Genomic DNA, 19561 nt, shown 5'->3' with positions numbered 1-19561 from the left:
AAACCCCTTACAAAGTTACTAAAAACCATGGTTTGTTGTATCAAAAATAACCATCTGGAGAGTCACGAGGCTGTGCAAACCAGCAAGAAAGGCCGGCCTGAGGGGAAAGTTGGGACGTAGCATCCATGACGCACATCCCAACTCCGACCCAGGGCTGGGTGATGGCATGTGCCACACCATACAACCCACAGTGACACAATGCTCCTCTGGCGCTGCATCTACATGACACAGCACCGAAGGAGCGCCATAAAGCCATGGCTATTGCACCTTGAAAAAGCCAGATCGGGGCCAAGCTTGCTCCATCATCAGTATGACACCTCTTCAAAAATTTAAATATGGCTATCATGTCAATCCTTAATCTTCTCTTGTCCAGGCTAAATATACCCAGCTCCCTAAATCGTTCCTCATAGGGCATGGATTCCAAACCATATCGTTATTAGACTTTGATGCGTAAGACAGGAAAGCTGTCTTTTGCCAGAGTCTGAAGAATTCATACTGGACAGGCTAGGACTGCTGTGGCCTGGGACCTTGGTCCATCCTGGAAAAAAGCTCTTAGCCCACTACTTCTCAAAAACAGGAAGCTGAGCATGGCTGGGTGCTGGGATTTAGGTGGGATACAGTCGGTGGCGGCATTGATGGTAATTTTCAATATGATAATTCCTGACTGCATCCCATAAGCGACTGTAAAAAGGAAGGGGTAAGTCACTTTTTTTTTTTAAGTGTGATCATCTCCTATATTTGATTTGCTTTAAGAACCATTATCAGAACTGGAAGGTCGCCTTTAAAAGACGGGCACAGAGGGACAATCTCTCTTTCTTTCTCTCTCTCTCTGACATTCCTTTCTCTTAGGCTGCATCTGCATTAACTGCCATGGCTCCATCCTGTGGAATCCTGGGATTGGTAGTTTGTTGTGGCACCAAAGCTCTCTGATAGAGGCTGAATATCTCACAAAACTACAAATTACAGAATTCTGTAGCTTTGGGCCATAGTAGATAAAGCCATATCAAACTGCATTACTTCTGCAGTTGCAGATCTAGCTCTAGACCTGCCTTCCTGCCTTCTGCAGCTCCAGTCTCCAGTCATCTTCTTCAAATCAGAGTGTGAGGAAATTCATGTATGTGTTTTAGCCGGCAGCATCTTAGCCTTAGCTCTAGTCCCCTTAGATTGTTTAGAAAAGTTTTTAGCTTTCATACCGTCTCTCCTCCCCCCCTTTTGATGTGAGAAACAGCTTGCACTGAGTATAGACTGTTCTGTTGGTTTCTGCTGCTATCTTTTTCCATCTTTTAGACAAATAAATCATTGTTTTTGTGGAAAATTCACCTTGTTTTCCTTCTTGATTTTTATTTGGAGTCATTTTGATTAAATGTCCATTTTTAAAACCTTCAGCTTGCAAGGTCCTGTGGAGAGATAATGCCTGTAAGATTCCCCCCCCCCCCACACACACACACACTCACTAGTAAAACCACTGCACTCCTCTTAACATTACTTGCTGGTAAAAGGAGAGGGGGTCATCCTAGCCTCCCATAATGTCTATAGTGTGTCTAGAATGATAATTTTGTTTATGAGTGCAGCTGTAATATTGCATCAATTGCTTGCACAGCTGTAATACTGCAATGATTACTTACTTACTGCAAGCTTTATCAAATCTGAGAAAGGCATGAAGCTGGAAGGAATAGCTAAAACCAGAAAAGACAAAACCAAAATTCAAAAGGATTGACATAGGCTGGATGTCTGGGCCAAAACCAACTGTATGAAGCTCAGCAGAGATAAATGTAAGGTCCTGCATTTAGGTACCAAACAAACAAACAAACAAACGGAAAAGATGCACTTACATGCAGTACATATAAAAAGGACCTTGTGCCTTAGTGGCGCACAAGCTGAATATGAGCTAGCAGTGCAATGTAGCTGCTAAAAAGCCAATGCAGATTCAGATTGTGTAAATAGTCTCACAGTGTCCAGGGCACAGCGCCACTCTGTTCTGCAGTGATCAGGTCAGTTTGTCCAGTTTTAGCATGACATTTTAAGAATATCATTGTCAAAAAATATGTTCACAATTATAGCACCTGGATTTAACAACTACCATGAACCCATCCAATAGAATCCTGGGATTTGTAGTTTCATGAGGGATTTTGAATTGTCAGAGAGCTGTAATGCCTCCAAGACTACAGATCCCAGGATTGCATACAATGAAGCTTTTGTAGTTAAAGTAGAATCATGTTGCTATAGTTGTTTAATGTGAATCACTCCAGGTTGATAAGGGATCTGGAAAGTGTCCTATAAGGCCCTTATCACACGAGCAAAATTTGAAGTTATCCCAGGGTCAATGTGAAGGCAATGTGAAGGTAATGCAGGGGCAGTCATGGGGTTTCAAATTTATCACACGATGCCAAACGCAACCAGGAGCCATCTTAAACACAATTGGGGGTCATTCCAGGGTCATTCCAGTGTTAGGTAAATTGGGGGAAAAGAGGATTTACCTAACCCTGGAATGACCCTGGAATGAACCCCAATTGTGTTTAAGATGGCTCCTGATTTAAACCCCATGATTGCCCCTGCATTGCCTTCACATTGACCCTGGGATAACTTCAAATTTTGCTTGCATGATAAGGGCCTTTGAAATGATTGAAAGAGTTGACTACATTTATGTTGGGGCGTGGAAAGACGCACTGTGTCCACCACGACCACCTGCAGAGTTTAACCACGTCAACAGGACGCCAGGGAGAAGGATTTTGAAGAGATGTCTGCAAAGGTATTCAGGTCAAGAAGGAAAAATTCCTTCACCACTAGAAACAACCTTGGGCGGGTTACAGACCACCGCTTTGCGGCGGTCTGCCGCCGCCGCCGTTTGCTCCGTGCGGGAGCCGCAGCAGCCACACCGTGCGGCTCCCGTACGGACCGAAAAAGAAGCTCCAAAATGGAGCTTCTTTAAGCGGCACCTCTATGACGTCGCGAGGCACCAGGGGCGGACTCACGACGTCATAGACACCGCGACACGTGTGGACGCACAGCGTCCGATATGTAAATATGGCGGCCGCCGTGTGGAACGGCCGCCGCCATATTGTACGTACAAAATACGTACTAGGGTTAGGAGGGTGCGGAAGCACCGCCCCTTCCTAACCCTAGTACGTATTCATTACGTACTAAATGGCGGTGTGTAACCCGCCTTGAGCTCCCAGCTTGAGAAATAACGACACTAACAAGCCTTCACTCTTCACAAGGGCTTTAATAAATAAGTTACTTTGCCAACCAAACAACCATAACAACAGAGAGGCAGTTACTCTAACACCAACTGTCATAACTGACACCAGTAACAACCCACTCTGAGGCACCAACTGTCTCACTCTCAGTGACAGTTGAGAACTGAGTTGACAGTTGCATCAACATTCCATTGATGCACTGTTTGAATGCTGACATATATAACTGCCACTAGAGCTGTAAATAACTTGCACAACAGCTCCACCTAGTGGCCACATCATTGTCATTTTATCAGACCTGTTTCAACATGGTCCTGACAATTTAAACCACAGTAGCTTGTTTTTAAACCTGTTTTTAGACACCAATGTGGTCCTCAAATATGTGAAGAACTATCATGCAAAAGATGGAACAAGCTTACACTCTGCTGCTTCATAAAGCAAGAATACACCCATTGGGTCAAATTTGCCAGACAGCAGTAAGCCTACCTTTGCACTTTCTTCCTTGACCTTCTTTAGCAGTTTTTTCCCAAGATGTTTTCTGCTAGTAGTCTAGTGGTGTCTGGTGTCATCTGCCTGTGGAGTTTATCACATGAAGGAGATCAGGAGTTTATTCCGTGACTATCCCGGAAAATTGTGTAATTATGTGTAACAATTTCATATGACGTCGCACAAAACCCACCATTAATGTGCATCTTTTTATTTTCAGGATTTCAGCGGCAATGCATTTCTGATATCACTTTATTTGCGCAATTGCATGTAAGGATCATTAGCGCAATTGCTTGCCATTTCTGCTTCATTTGCGGGATGTTTTAAATGCACTTTAATCTCTCCTTAATGCCAAAATCAGCCCCAGTGTGATAAACTTCTATCTTACACTGTTGGTGTTCCTTTCTCCTATTTTCACTTCTCCTTCTTCAAGCCTGCTTTCCTTATACAGTATGTTCTACATATAGGTTGCAGCCTTGTCTGGCTCCTTTGCCAATTGGAACCATTCTGTTTCTCCATGTTCTGTTCTGACAGTCTTGTCCTCAGTACAGATTCCTCATTAGGACTATTAGATGTCTTGGCACTCCCATGTCTTTAAGGGCGTTCTGCAGTTTTTTGTTTTCAATGCAAAGGCTTTGCTATAGTCTATAAACCACATGCTGATTTTCCTTTGGAATTTCCCTGGAGGACATTCATGAAAAATGCAGGCCATGACCAAAATAAAAACACTGTATATAAATACTGATATAAAAACACTGATATAAATATAAATTCATGCTTCTTGGCCATGCTCAAAATGGAACACATTTGGGAATTCTTCATGTACAGGAGGCTGAAATGGAGGACCTGTCCTGGAAAAGGAAGACATCTGGTCATCCTAGTTTCTCCATAATTCTGTCTCATTACACTAGTTCATACCAGATGAGAGAGGCTTTGGTCCAAAACACACTGCAGAAATACTCCAGTTTGAGACTGCTTTAACTGCCCTGGTTCAGTGCTAGCAAATCCTGGGAACTGTAGTTTATCGTAGAATCAGAGATAGATAGAGCTCTCTGATAGAGAAGGCTAAATGTCTCACAAAATTGCAGTTCCCAGAATTCCCTAGCCTTGAGCCAGAGCAGTTAAAGCGGTCTCAAACTGGATTATTTCTGCAGTGTGCTTAGGATTTGTCAGGGAAAATAAGATCAACTGCATATTACATTTGCACATGAGTACTTAAGGATGTCTGGGTAGACTTTATGGAGGAGAAGTAGCTTGGTGTTATGTTTTTGAGCGCTGGACAAAGGGTCTATCTGCATTGTAGAAATAATGCAGTTTGACATTACTTTTAGTGCCACGGCTCCATCCAATGGTATCCTGGGATTTGTAGTTTTCCCAAGTGTTGAACCTTCTCTGCCAGAAGTGGGTCGGTGCCTCACAAAACTACAAATCCCAGGATTTTGTAGAAAGGCGCCGTGGCAGTTAAAAGTGGTATCAAACTGCGTTATTTCTACAGTCTAGATGCACCTGGTCCCTGGGAGACCAGCCTTCAAATCCTCTCTTGTGAAATTCAGCTAAAACAAAATCTATCTAAACATTTGTTTACAAATGTTAAAAACAAAACGAGGACATGAGCTCTGCCTCCACTGGGACAATATAGTGACCCTCAGCAAAGCCAGCGTTGCGGCAAAAGAGTCCTTGTCCCCCTGTTCATTGGGATTTTCACATTACAGTGAGCCCTTGTTATCTGCTGAGGGTTTGGTTTCAGGATCCCCCAGTGGATACCAAAATCCGTGGATGCTAAAGTTCCATTAAATACGATGGCGTAGCAAAATGGTATCCCTTATATGGCAAAATCAAGGTTTGCTATTTGTAATTTAATTTTTTAAAAAATATTTTCAAGCCGTGGATGCTTGAATCCGTGGATAAAAAAATCAGTGGATAAGAAGGGCTAACTGGAATTTAATTAAATTGATTAATTAGTAAGGCAGCATGGTGTAGTGGTTTGAACACTGGACTACGACACTGGAGACCAGGGTTCAAAATCCCAGCTCAGCTATGGAACCCCAGTGGCCTGACCTTGGGCAAGTCACATTCTCTCAGCCTCAGAGGATGGCAATGGCAGCCCCGCTCTGAAGAAATGTGCCATAAGGTTCACCATAAGTTACAACAAGAACATTAAGAATGGCTCATTCTGTCACAGGTCTTGCCAGGCTGAAAACCAGAGGGCGGCCCCAGACATTCAACGGTGGGGCAAGGTGACCAGAGGTCCTCCTTTTCCAGGACAAATCCTCCATTTCAGCCTTCTGTCCTGGAGGAGTTTCAAAATGTCCTCCATTTTGAGCATGGCAAAGAAACATGCATTTTCATTTATACAAGTGGTTTTAGTCATGGTCCCTAAACTTAAAAACACCAGGTCTCAAACTCTTCTATTTGGCCATGCCCTCCTCTTTTTTTCCCTTAAGTGTCCTCCATTTTACAGTGCCTTGTCTTTCCTTTTGGTGAGGACATTTGCTAGACTACCACACTACCCTCTTATATAGCGCTGCTATCCCACTTTAACTGCTCTCTGGCTGCTTGCTGTTGCATTCTGGGATTTGCAGTTTAAGGAGGGGGCATTTAGAATCCTCAGCCAGAGAGCTCTCAGGCCTCACTGAACTACCAACCCCAGAATGCAACGGGAGACATCCAGAGCACTTAAAGTGCTATAAGAGGGTGGTATACAACCACTTTTAACTGCCCTGGCTGTTGCATTCGGGGCTTTGTGGTCCAGCGAGGCCTAAGAGCTCTCTGGCTGAGGATTCTAAATGCCCCCCGACTGGACTACAAAGCCCACAATGCAACGGGAGGAGGCAGCCAGAGCAGTTAAAGCGGAATGGCAGTGTAGTGGTGCCGATATCTCTGAAAAGTAGGCCAGCTCAGCTGAGGAACCGGAAGTGCCTTTGGAAAGCGCTTCTCCTGGCCGCCATCTTCTCCTCCTCCCCCCCCCTTCGGCGGCGGAAGGGCGTCTGTCTGTCAAGATGGCGGCCGTGGGCGAGGTGGGGCCGGGGCTGGGTTCCGGACTTGGCCGAAGGAAAGCCTATGGCAAGGTAAGGGCCGGCGGGGGAGGGAGGCCCAGGGGGCCTGGTTCGTGGCTTTGGGCAGCCACGCGCCGCTTGGGATCCATCCCCGCCTTAAAGAAGAAAGAGGCGTCATAGAGAAAGGAGAAGGAAGAAGAAGCGGGAGGAGGGTTTGTAAGCTTAGGGACATAACTCCTGTTGGTTTTCTGCCTTCGAGTCCTTAATGGCTGTATCCGCACTGGAGAAATAACCCGGTTTGGAACCGCTTTAAGCATCCTGGCTCAAGGCTATGGAGTTCTGGGAGTCCGCTCTGGGCCCCACAACAAACTCCAACTCCCAGAATTCCATAGCCTTGAGCCAGACAACAAGCTAAAGCGGTGCCAAACCGGGTTATTTCTCCAGTGTGGATGCAGCCTCTGACTAAGGGAGACCCGTTTGGTTTCCTTGACATAAAATCCCAACAGATTTCCCTCTCTCTCCCCCTCCTTTAAAATAGCAGTTGGACAAGTAATAGTTAAAACGATCCGTAAACAGATCGCAATTAAAACCTCACGAATTTTCTATTAGCAGCAAGATCCGTCCAGTCTGGGCAAAGGCTTAAATGGGGATAAAGTACACAGACTCCATTTTTATGTTTCTGACCTGATGTTTTTGGGTTGTTTTTTTTAAAAAATTAGGACCATAATTGTTGTTGTGAGCCTTAAAGTTGTTTCTGACTTATGGCGACCCTACCCTGGGGTTTTCTTGGCAAGATTTGTTAAGTAGGGATTTGCCTCTGCCTCTCTCTGAGGCTGAGAGAGTGTGACTTGCCCAAGGTCACCCAATGGGTTTCCATGGCGGGGCCAGGATTCAAACCCAGGTCTCTCCAGAGTCGTAGTCCAATCCACAACCTCACATTGGCTCTTAGGACCATCATATTAATCATTAAAAACGCAGGAGTTCCTACTGTTGTAAGCAATGCTAAGAGGGGAGGGAGTGCCGGGGACCCTTGTTGTCTGTAAAGCCATTTTATATGAGTATTTTATAATAGTATTTCCCATGTTGGCATAGGAAGGAGGTCCATATTTGGCATTGCTTTTCCCTAAAAGCACAAGGCCCCTGGTTTTGTCGTTCTCCCAACGATGGTGTGAAGTCTGAGACGCAGCACATAACACCACTTTCTGTGCAAAGGGGTCTTTGTACGCACTTCTGAAAGTAACTGAAAGAAAGAAGTAGGTGGCATGGGGCCTTTGTAGATTTGAGCCTACTTGCTACAAGGTCCCTTTGCAAACTGATTTTCCAGACTGACAGTAGCAGTGGCAAGTATGTTTCTATACTGCTTATCAGTGAACTAGCATTCCCTAAGCGGATTACATTGTGTACGCCAATTGCCCCCAGCAAGCTGGGTATTCGTTTTATGGACCTACGAAAGGATGGAAGGCTGAGTGGACCTTGGAGCCTTTCTCTAAGATCGAACTCACAGCCTTGTGGCTCACACTCCAGGCATTTAACCACTGCCCCACCAGCGCTCCCTAACATGGCCATGTCTTTGAATTCTACTATTTTATAAAATCATTTAACTGGTAGGCAACCTTTGACACTCCAGGCCTTACTGATACAACAGACTGTGGGTGAGCATTACACAGTTCTGTGTCAAGCTGAGTAAACTACCCCGCTGCAGTCTAGTTTAATCACTTTGCCACTCCATTTGCGTGGGACTAACTTATGGTGACCCCATGAATTTCATAGGGTTTTCTTAAACTAAGGAATACTCAGGTCCAGTCTGATCTTGGAAGCTAAGCAGAGTCAACCCTGGCTAGCACTTAGATGGGGGAATGCCAATTAATACCAGGTATTGTAGGCTGTATTTCACAGGAAACAACTGGCAAAGCTACCTCTGAGGAATTCCTTGCCTAAGAAAAGCCTGTGAAATCTATGGGGTTGCCATAAGTCAGCGGGCGACCTGAAGGCACACACCCACACTAGCAAACACAGATGTTCTAAGTAGAAATGTGGTAGATTGAGGTTTACAAATATGTTTGCCAGTCATGTGTACTATTCAGGGAACAGCAGTAGGTTGCAGGGCTGTGTGTACAGTTGATGGGAAAACCTGTTTTTTGTGTTAACTCTATCAGACACTGACTATGAAGATGAAACCAACCAAATCTTGAGGATCTTTTGTCCCTTCCTATTATATTTTAATTGTTATTAAACAGCTGGTGCTGAATCAGAACTATTGCTATTCCAGTAAGACCTCCACATTTGCTGGGATTAGGGACACAGGACCCCTGTGAAAGTGGGAAATCTGCAAATTAAACAAACAAACAAACACTATTTTTGTCCCTCTAGGAATCTCTAGGCTCCTCAGTGCAACTCTGTGGTAAATATCTGGCAGAGGTTGACCATAGAATCACAATGGAGGACGTATATTAAATGCCTAGGGTTTTTTCTAGGGATTTCTAGGTCCTCCAGCATGACTCTGTGGTCACCTTCTGAGAATCCTAGAGAGAACATGCTAATCAGATCTGCAAAAGTCAAAGCTGCAAATGTGGAGGTCCGACTGTATTAATTTAATCAGGCAATTTAGAAGGATAGGCTCCTTTTGACAATACAGAAACAAATTGTGCACTGTCAAATGTTTTAGGTTTATATCTTTGTATGTGCAGTCAGGGGCTTTCTTCAGTTTCTTTTACTTTGCAAAACGTTTTACTTTGCCCAACTAAATTCTGCTTTGCTTTAATATTTGTCTGTTACATGCTCTACTTGCTGTTTTTTGAGTCAAAATTTTATGAGTGGAAACATAAAATGTTATAATAAGGCCAAAGTTACAGCTGGTAATGATTGGGAGTTCCCACACACACACACATACTTTTTGTTTTCGTGTGTGTGTGTTCATATGTTTTCATATGAATGGTTGGCTCGGAGAAATTGGTGGCTTTGTCTGTTCTGCTAAATACAATTTTGCCCCTTCAAAGGTGTTGTTAGGAATTGACAGGGTATCCACAAATTATAGTTGGTAACTGGGTGTTGTTGGTTTTTTACTTTGTTGTCATGTGCCTTCTTGTCATGTGCCTTCAGGTCATTTATGACTTATGACGGCCCTAAAGCAAAACTATCATAAGATTTTCTTGGCAGGATTTGTCCAGAGGAGCTTTGCCTTTGTCTTCCTCTGAGGCTGAGAGAATGTGCCTTGCCCAAGGTCACCCAGTGAGTTTCCATTTGAACCCTGGTCTCCAGAGTCATGATTTCCCCAATCCTTCCTTGCCCTCTTATTCTTTCTTCCCAGAAATGAACCCCAGTGATCCACCTTGTGTTCTGTGTGCTTCAGCTAGTCTCAACCATTGCTTGACTGATTTGAGTCTCACTAGTCCTGTTCAGGCTTGTATCTGACACCCTGGGAGGGGGCTGTGGATACCGAGCAGCCATCTATCCCTAGCCATCGCAAAGTGGCTTCAGTGCATGGTTACTTGAGTGCAAGTTCATTCACTTGAATCCCTTCCTACCTTTCCCTGCAGTCTAGTCGGCTTGTTGATTGGTTTCATCCCCAATATTTTTGTCCAATGTGATTTCTAGCCTCCGGTCCCCTATGTGATGGAGTTTTCTATTCAGCAATAATACCTGATGCACCTGACTTCCCATTGCTTTAGATTCTCCACTCCCCTTAACTCAGAGGTGCCCTCCACTTTCTGAGCAACTACCATTCCTATCATGCCTCACCACCAGCCAAGCTGACTCATGAGGGCTTGGTTGTAACTCCTCCCCTTATGAACCACCACTTCTCTAACACCAATTGCCATACACATTCTTAATGAATATTTCATGGAGCATCAGCAGTTTATCTTATGTGTTACACATGTACATGAAATTAATGTGGCATCATTGACATTTCCTATTCTTACTAAATTTGCCCACTATCATATTTAACTTGAAAAACGTTTCATCACGGTTGAGTAAAACTGAAGCTTCAATGCTGCAACCTTCACTGTTGTAAATATATAACCAGTGATGTCAGTTTCAATGTTCCTGTCTTTTTAAGGTGGGTCTTGGAATAGATACATCTTTGTACAGCTGTTTTCTGTTCCAGGTGGATTTAGATTATTAATAGCTCTGCAGCTCTTGATACTAGGAAGGTCTTGGTCAAAGTGACTAAACAGTTGAACTGGCTATCTTCTGCTTGTCTTGATCCCATCTATTAGAATTTGTCATAACTTTTTAAATTGGGCTGAGCAACAAAAGTGAAACCATTATTTTTCCAAAATACTGTCAGCCGTTCATGAGAGGGCTGGAATCCGCACTGTTCTTGGTGACTGAACAGAGAAAGAAAAATACAATTTCACATGAGAAATAGGACAATGAATTAAAACATTCCTAGTCAAAAGCCTTCAAAGGGACAAGAACAAAATGGCTGAAATGGACTCTGGTTATGAATTTAAGGGAAATCCTTCTGTAGCCATGAGCCCCTTGAATTAAAAACTGTTATTAAGAGGCATTCAGTGCAGTTCAGGAAGCTGCAGCTCAAAGAGAAATTTGATACAGACCTTAAGCATGTTCTACAGAAGCACCAGCATGCACACACTCTTCTTTGGGTCCTCACTTTGGAAGATATTTTAAACACATGCATCGTTGTCATCGTGCTAGGTTTTTTTTCAAGAGGTAAACTGCAGTCAATTATTGTTCTGGCTAAAACTTTGATTGACCTTTTAAAAATCAGCATATATCCATGAATACAATTCTAATTTGTGGAAAACAAATGCTGCAAGGTATCTAATTTTGCTTATGGCTTGTTGCAAATGGCTGGCTTCATCGACACCTGCTGGATAACAATGTTCTGTGGACTGCTTTTAAGAACTGCTAATTCAAATGTGCTTAAGGCTTCTTCCCTCTGCCCTGTTTGTGATGCAAAATGGAAATGTCTGAGAATTCATCTCTAATGTTCAAAATAGTCTGTTGCATGTTCCCTGCTGCCAGACACACCTGTTGGACTGTAAACATGATGAGAGACAGAATTTAGAATGTTTTCCCTTGGATATCTATTGGTTTCCTTTTCAGATTAATGTAACACTCTCATGTTTTGAACATGACATTATTAGGATTTTCAGTCTTCTGTGTAAGTACAAGACTAATTTTATGACAGTAGATTTATTTTGGACCTGGTTACAGCTTCACATCCTAAGTTTAAACAAATAAAGTTTAGCTGGTTTCAGGAAATTCCCTAGATAGATACCAAGAACCATGTTGTCACAAATATCCATTATTGTTTTAGCAATTTTGCTGGTAAGCATTCTCAGGCATTCAAGAAGGTTGATGGTTTGTGCCATTATAACCACTAAAACAACTGACAGTTAAGTTCATCATATTCATTTCTTGAGGTTACTGCAAAATTCTGCCACCCAAGGGCTTTGTTTTTCCTTTGTGAAAACCTGTAAAAGAACCATTTCTATTCCATTTAAGAAGTTTCATACTTGGATTTTAATAGAATCCATTCTGTTAGTGACATCTGGATGTAAGTTGGTCTGGTACGTTGATTTATATGTTCTGTTAAGACAGTGCCAGAATTAAAGCCAAAGTTGCCTGTAAATCACAGGTAGACAACTTTGGCAGGCCAGGGGTCAATTTTCTTTTTCCTCAAATCCTCAAGTGCACTACCCAAAATGTCAAAACACATACACAGCACCCTGAAATCTGCTTTTCATTTTTGAAAAAGGCATTTTAAAATGTTGAACAGTACAGGATGGCCCTTTTGTTATTTCAAAGGTGAATTGCCACTCCTGAAGGCCTGTAGAAAAAGCAGTTCACCCTTTAAAAAATAAAACCTGAAAAGGAAACATGAAATAGAAAAAATAAAGCTACGATGATCTCTGGGGTGGCTCTTTTCCCATCATGAAAAAAGACAAAAAGTTGACAGCAAAAAATAAATAAATAAATCATTGTATTGTTCAGCTGAATCCATGGGGAAAAAATCAGTGTAGAGAATATGTTTCTTAAAACTTAAATGTGAGGGTTAATTTTTGTTTAGAATCTAGTTGAAAAGAAAGGTACGCAGCATGAATCTCACTTCCTTCACTGCTTTCTGCAGGATAATCCTCATAACAACTGCTAAAGACGACAAAGACAAAACATAGACAAATAAATTTTACTGGTCAAGTAAAATGGATCCATGTTCAGTTGGAAATCAGCTGCAAGCTAGCAGTGATTGCCATAAAACATTCTTTACCTGTCAAACTGGCTTCAAGACTAAGCAAGAATTTTCATCAAGTGATCTATTACTCCTTCAGCTTAGAACTGGGATAACCTTTACAGAGACCCACACAATCTGTTTCCATCATGCTAAAGTTTACCTTGATAGATATGAAGACTTGCAAAAGTCATGTTGTGATCCTTTTAATATACACAAAAAAATTACAAGGAAAAACTTGCATGCAATTGACATAGATGATGCTACTTTTCTAAGTGCCAAGTTTGGACGGCAGTTTATACCTGGCTGGAAGCTTTGTCCTAAATGTACACAGATAATAAATGGAAATACAGAGGTTGATTCTGAAGACCGCCAGCACAGAAGACTTGAATCTGACGTATGTATATGGGACCTTTTTTCACCTATCTGAGTAATGGACTAAAGCAGCAAACCTGTGCATGCTTACTTGTGAGTAAGCTCATTTGATAAATCTGATGCTTACTTTTGAGTAAATGTGCCTAGGGATTGGTCTGCATAAAAAGGCAGAGCATCACAAAGGTATTACGTTGAAAGAAAAACTTTCTTAAGTAGTAATAACATACGTGTGTGTTTATCACTCTAAGCCAAAGGGTAACATGAAGAATGTGTATCTGTAAAACAGCCATCATAGTTGCAAATGAACTTTTCATATAACCTCAGAAGATCTCAAATGCAGTAACTGTCAATGGAGTGTTAAAGTATTTAGTAGCAAACCTCTTGTGATAAGTTATGTATCGCTGAATCAGCCTTAAGCAAGATAGAGTTAATATGGAAGAAAGGCAAGGACTCGAGAGTAGGGAAACTGTTCATGTTCAGGCAGTTGTATCTCAGTTTAATAATCCATGATATGAACAAACTGCTTTCCTATGCATGCGCTCCCTTTACTTGAGCTTGCAAACAAGCCAGGAAGTCTTTATTTAACTGCAGTTTACTATTGTCAAAACAAGAAAACTGTGGTTAATGGCTTTAAAACAAACCTGAATTTTGAACTAGCTTTGGTTTAATATCCTGGTTTGTTGAAGTAGTGTTAGCTGCATTTTCCTTGTTCAGGCAAAATGGAAAACTACAGCATACTGAAGATTTCCAGGAATGTTTGCCAGCTCAGGTGAATGCGTTATAGGATCAACCAACCTTCCACTGGGGGCAGAAGCAATTTAACTCATAGTACAGCAGACATGGTGAAACTTTGCCTTGCTTTGTGAAAACAGTGAAGCCTAGTATTCACATTTTTAGAAGAATAACAGTTTTAAGAGAGTAAAATGGGCTATAATACTCCAAATTACAGGTGCATGAACACATTTTTTAAAAAGTCCCTGTGTGAAATACTCCCTCCAAGTATAGAGACCATCAGAAAGAGTTCTAGCTCAGATCCACCTCAGTGTCCTTTTAGTTGCAGGGCATATTTCAGAAAGGAGAGCATTTATCTACCACTTATAGTTTGAAGTGACTCAGTCATCACTTGTACAGGATTTGATAGAGGAGGGCAACTCTTACAAGCACCACGATGGAAGACTTACATCCTTGAATTGGAGGTTATTCTCCGGCTTTGCAGTATTCGGTTTTCACAAACTAAATTTAATGAAAACATACTAAAGCTAAATTTGAAGGAAAGGAACGAAAGGGAACTGAGGAGGTCTTGCATTTTACTTAGTAGTTTACAATTTAATTTTCCCATTAACTTGGAGCACTTAGGATATAATAAACCCAAATTCATCAGTTCCATTTTTTAAAAAAACTACTGGGGAGATTCCTTATGAATGCTACTCATTTAGACACCTTATGAACAACTTAGAATCACGAATTACTGATATCATGTACAGAAAAATACGAGGCATGTACATGAAAGAGAGAGTGTTAATTAGCTAGTTGCATCTTTGTACAGCATATGTAGGTACTGTTTAGTCACATTTTTATAGAGCGCAACAGTAGTCTACCTTGATCAAGAGGGTTTTATGACGGATACCCAGTTAATGTAGAGCATGTATTTTGACCACATGATTCATGTGCTCACCATCTGAAAGGATCCTGTCTACTAAGAGTTATAACAACATGGCCTGAGCTTTGTCCTTTCCTTTTAACTGTCATGTCACAACTTGATTAACAATGGTTTAAATTATTTGTATTATTATTTCTGGTTCAAATGTTTTTGCATCTGTATTTGTTCAGGGGCGTACAGCTAAAGCCTTGAAATCCTTACAGTTTGCTAATCCAGGACGACATACCGGATTTGCTCCAGAAACAAACAAAAGGGAAAAGAGAAGACTGCAAACAAAAAGCACATCCGTTAATTCGGATAGGTATGGTGGATTTTTTTCATTGATTGCGTTTTTCCTAGCTTTTACAGTGCCCTTGCATCCCAAAGTGGCCCACGTGGACCCCCAGGGGTCCATGGGAGACTTGACGGGGGTCTAATCTTCACATTTTTTGATGAGTTTTGGGAATATGGTAGAAATGTAGCAGCAGGGGGTCCACCGAAACCAGTAAAATTTTAAAAGTGGTCTACGAGGAAAAAAAAGGTTGGGAACCTCTGACGGTTATTCCAAATATGCTTGAAGAGTCAGAATCTTTTTTTCATTCAAGTGCATGGAAATAGTGTAGTAAAAACAAAATAGTATTGTATAGCCATGTACACCCTAAAAACATATATTTTCTGTATAATAAGTCTTTCAGAACATTTGCATCTCCACAGAAGAACTACAATATACTCAGTACAACATTTCTGCCTTAAAATGGGACTGAATAAATGAGTTTTGCAATTGTTTCATTTAACAATGGGATTGTTGACAGACCTGAATAGCTACCAAAAATGTTTTCCCTTACAGTCACTGGCACTTGAGTAGTTTGCTTGAGTAGATGTAATAAGAGGTTTCAGGATTGCTATTTATACAGCGTGCCTGCGTCATATGCAGGCGCAGTATACACAACTTTCAGCTTATGCTGAAAGCCGCGTGACAGAAGAGGAAATGATGCTGCACTGCACCACATGCACAAGCTGCAATGCTTTGAATGAGGCTCGAGCATATGCAGAATTTGCCTTATGTGGGAGGGTCCGAAATGGATCCTCGCATAAGGCAAGGGTGCACAGTAATCAGCCCTCCGCATTCGTTTTTTACTATTCGCAACTTTATAGCTGTTGATTAAGAAAGTTGAGCTCTTCAGCCTCCTCCTCCTCACTCTCTCTCCTAGCCAGTCAAAAGCAACATTTTACACTCCCCCACTTTGCCAGATTTTGCATCCTCTCCATTTCCAAAGTCTTTCTCTTTGAATGTTTGCAGCCACTACCAGGGAGGATCCACAAAGGGAAGGTACAGTGTTGCTTTTGTCTGGCCAGGAGGGAGGAGGAGGATGTTGAATCCCCCTGATAGTGGCTGCAAACATTGGATTCAAAGAGAATAACTTTGGAAATGAGGAGGATGTAAAGTGGGGAAGGTACAATGTTACTTACATATTTTCAGTTTTTTTCCACTTTTGAGAGAATTATTCACCACTAACAACTGCAAATGTGGAAAGATGACTATAGGCCCCATACAGACAGGCCAAAATATAGCTGCTTCGGGCCACTTTGGAGGTATGCTGTTTAAATTAGGCATGTGTCCTAAGAGTCCGGAAGCCATGTCAAAGCCACAATCCAGTCCTAAGGACTGGAGCACAACTTTAGCACAGCTTCCTGACTCTTAGGACACATGCATCATTGAAACAGCATACCTCCAAAGTGACCTGAAGCAGCTTTATTTTGGCCTGTCTGTATGGGGCCTATAACCAAAGCATACTTAATATCACAAAAAGCTTTCAGACCATTGGCCCAATTAGCCACATTATTGTTTACAACTGAGGTGAGCAAGCTAAAGCTCTCTATAAATGGTTTTAGATTTGAACTCCCTGTCAACTCTTGGTTGAAAAGCTGGTGATTAGGGATGATAGGAGTTGCAATCCAAGATTAACCAGAAGTCCACAAGTTTCCCACTACTGGTTATGGCTCTTCAGGATTTCAGGCAATACTTGGGGAAGGCAGGTGTGGAACTGGGAAGGCATGTGACCTATTATTGAGATTCTAATAGCTTCTTTCAAGTAATGTTAGCATCAACCAGAAGAGGTGCTTTTTAACTGCTCTTGTTCATCATTTATTTTTTCCATTCAGAGTGTGTTATCAAGCTTATAAACAATACTTGTATTTCTCTTTTTCCTATAAAATGTAGAAAATGCTTTGACAAATAACAAGCCATATTACATTGCTTTAAGTTGCTGGGTCTCAAACCACAATCTATAAAGATATCTGTTTTGTTGCTTTTTCAGATTGGATCTAGCCAAACAAAGGAATTTAATAGTACTAAAGTAACAAATTATTTATTTCATGGTCTTTACAGATTAACTAAATTCTAAATGTGTTTAGGATTGCAGCCAGATGATCTGTATTTTCATTTTGGCTTGAAAATTTAACAGGAACAGAGGGACCTTTGATTTGAAAACTCTATTCCAAACAAGAGATTATTTGTTTGTTTGTTTTTATTTTGTTTTATTTATATCTCACCTGATACTTGCACTGGGTCCATGGGGAGGAGGAAATGTATGCTTCATGATGCAACGAAAAATATGGGTTTAAGTATTTGGTATATGTAGTATATTGCTCTGCATAATGAAACACAATGTAGATTTCCTATACTACAGCAGCTATGTGAACGTTGTCAAGAAAATCAGATGTATTAAGTGGTGAGAGTCCATAATTTTAGTGCAAAAATAGCTTATATTGCAGTTACTTCTGTGTAGTCTCACATCTTGGAGATGTTTATCAGGAGCATCTGCATGGTTAACTGGAGGGGTGGAATTATCCCTTACTGCTTTTGACATAGAAGAATTAACCAAAGTAAATTCACATTTCAGGAGCTTTAGAATGAATTATAAATGAAATGATATAAAGAGTCAAATTAAGTCAGCTTTCTCTTAATTGTATTTTCTTCTTCTTCTCCAGGCAGGTTATACCTGCAAAGAGCAAAGTATATGATGGCCAAGGATTTCTCCTTTATAGTGGGATAGACCTCTGTGATTGTCTCGATGAAGATTGCCTAGGATGCTTTTATGCTTGTCCCAAGTGTGGCTCCAGCAAGTGTGGACCTGAATGCCGCTGTGATCGCAAGTGGTTATATGAGCAAATTGAGATCGAAGGAGGAGAAGTTATACGGAATAAACAAGTGGGATAGCCTACCAATTTGATCATGGAACAGTATTCCAGAGCATTTTGCTTGTAAAAATAAACAGAATATGTTCAGAATTCCAGTTAGTGGTTGATATGTTATATCAAAGCTATGGGTCAGAGTTAACTGCACTTTGTTGTCATCCATACAGAAATAAAGGTAAAAGTTTACTAATGGACAAGTGGGTTGATAAAAATAGTATTAGTCATTTTGGACCCTCTGATCTGTAGAGAAGATAATTTTCTCCCCATACATCTTCCCTTTTCCTTCATAGGAAAAATCTGGGATCACCACATTAAAAAATGTGATCGCTACTGTATTTACTTTAGCAGCCACAAACAGTATTACAGTTGGTAGACTGATAATTTGATAACGCTGGTGGAATAGAAGATAAGAATATCAAACTGAAACTTTTGAGAAGATAACAATCTTTTTTTTCCCAGAAGAAATAAAATAATTGGCCTCTTGTGACAAATGTGTGTGTAAATTAATCTGAAAGGAAATTAAGCCTATCTTGTTCTTTCAGCAGTATTTCATTGTTTGCTGTGACTGCCTCAGGGAGAAGGTAGAACTACCAAAGATGTAAACTCCACCAGCATTTCTGTTATGAATGCATTGTATGAGGACTTTATAGTTGAATCTCTAAACAAACAAACAAACAGATGTCTGGGTTTAAATGCTTGTATCTGCTTTTGCTAAATATTTACTTAAATGTAAAGTCACACTTCTAAGTTGTCTGTAATAACTGATACTTTTCACAAGGACAAATAATATACATCTACAGAGTTTTTCAGTAGTGTTTAAGTTGCATATTGCTCCCTGTTTCTTCAGCAACATGTAGATTTTCTTTTGAATGGGTAAAGTTGTATTTTGCCATTAGTAATAAAGTATTCAACAAACTAAAGGTTAGTATGTTTTGGTAATCTACTCCAGGTCCAAGGTTACTAGAACGGATTGTATTCCTGTACATATTCCTGAGTGTAAGTTCCACTATGCTGCCTATTCAAAAAATGACAAGTTCAAGATCATGCCGAAGAACTTAATCCACTGATGCTAAAACTTTATTGTTTCTACTAGACATCTTTGGAAAGAGGCAAAAATCCAAGACTTTTTTAATGAACCTCTTTGCAAGAATAATAAGGCTTGATATATTTTATGTCATTTATCTGATATAAATAAATTTATTTAAGTCAGAGAATGTAATTTGTCCTCTTTTTGATCTGGCTGAACTTTAACTTGATGCATGTTTTTTTTTCTCCTGATCCTGATCAATCATTTTTCCTGCTTATGCTGGGGTTAGAAGGAAAGCAGTAGAAATAGCTATAATACAACAACAACAATAATAATTTATTTATACCCCACTCTTCAGCCAAGACTATCAGAGTGGCTTACAATAATTTTATATGGCAATTCAGTCACTGAGACTTTTGTTGAATTACTGGGTGAAGAATTTAATTTCTT

The 19561-nt window shown here is 40.9% G+C and overlaps 1 protein-coding gene across 2 annotated transcripts; it reads left to right on the top strand.

Annotated features, from left to right (window-relative positions):
* The first annotated feature begins 6413 nt into the window (after positions 1–6413).
* LOC121932908 (ADP ribosylation factor like GTPase 14 effector protein) lies at positions 6414–19293 on the top strand. 2 transcript variants are annotated; one of them, XM_042472016.1, is made up of 4 exons: positions 6414–6748; positions 12774–13269; positions 15078–15208; positions 17878–19293. In XM_042472016.1, the coding sequence occupies exons 2-4, from the start codon at positions 12847–12849 to the stop codon at positions 18104–18106; spliced, it is 783 nt and encodes a 260-aa protein (XP_042327950.1). In that variant the 5' UTR covers positions 6414–6748; positions 12774–12846; the 3' UTR covers positions 18107–19293. The 2 variants fall into 2 exon arrangements, with proteins under 2 accessions (XP_042327950.1, XP_042327959.1); XM_042472025.1 differs by lacking the exon at positions 12774–13269 and having other exon boundaries at positions 6435–6748.
* The last annotated feature ends 268 nt before the right edge of the window (positions 19294–19561 follow it).

The sequence above is a fragment of the Sceloporus undulatus genome, chromosome 1 (genome assembly GCF_019175285.1).
Source record: "Sceloporus undulatus isolate JIND9_A2432 ecotype Alabama chromosome 1, SceUnd_v1.1, whole genome shotgun sequence".
Taxonomy (NCBI): domain Eukaryota; kingdom Metazoa; phylum Chordata; class Lepidosauria; order Squamata; family Phrynosomatidae; genus Sceloporus; species Sceloporus undulatus.
Note: the sequence above shows the minus strand (reverse complement) of the source record. Positions and strands in the feature narration are given on the sequence as shown.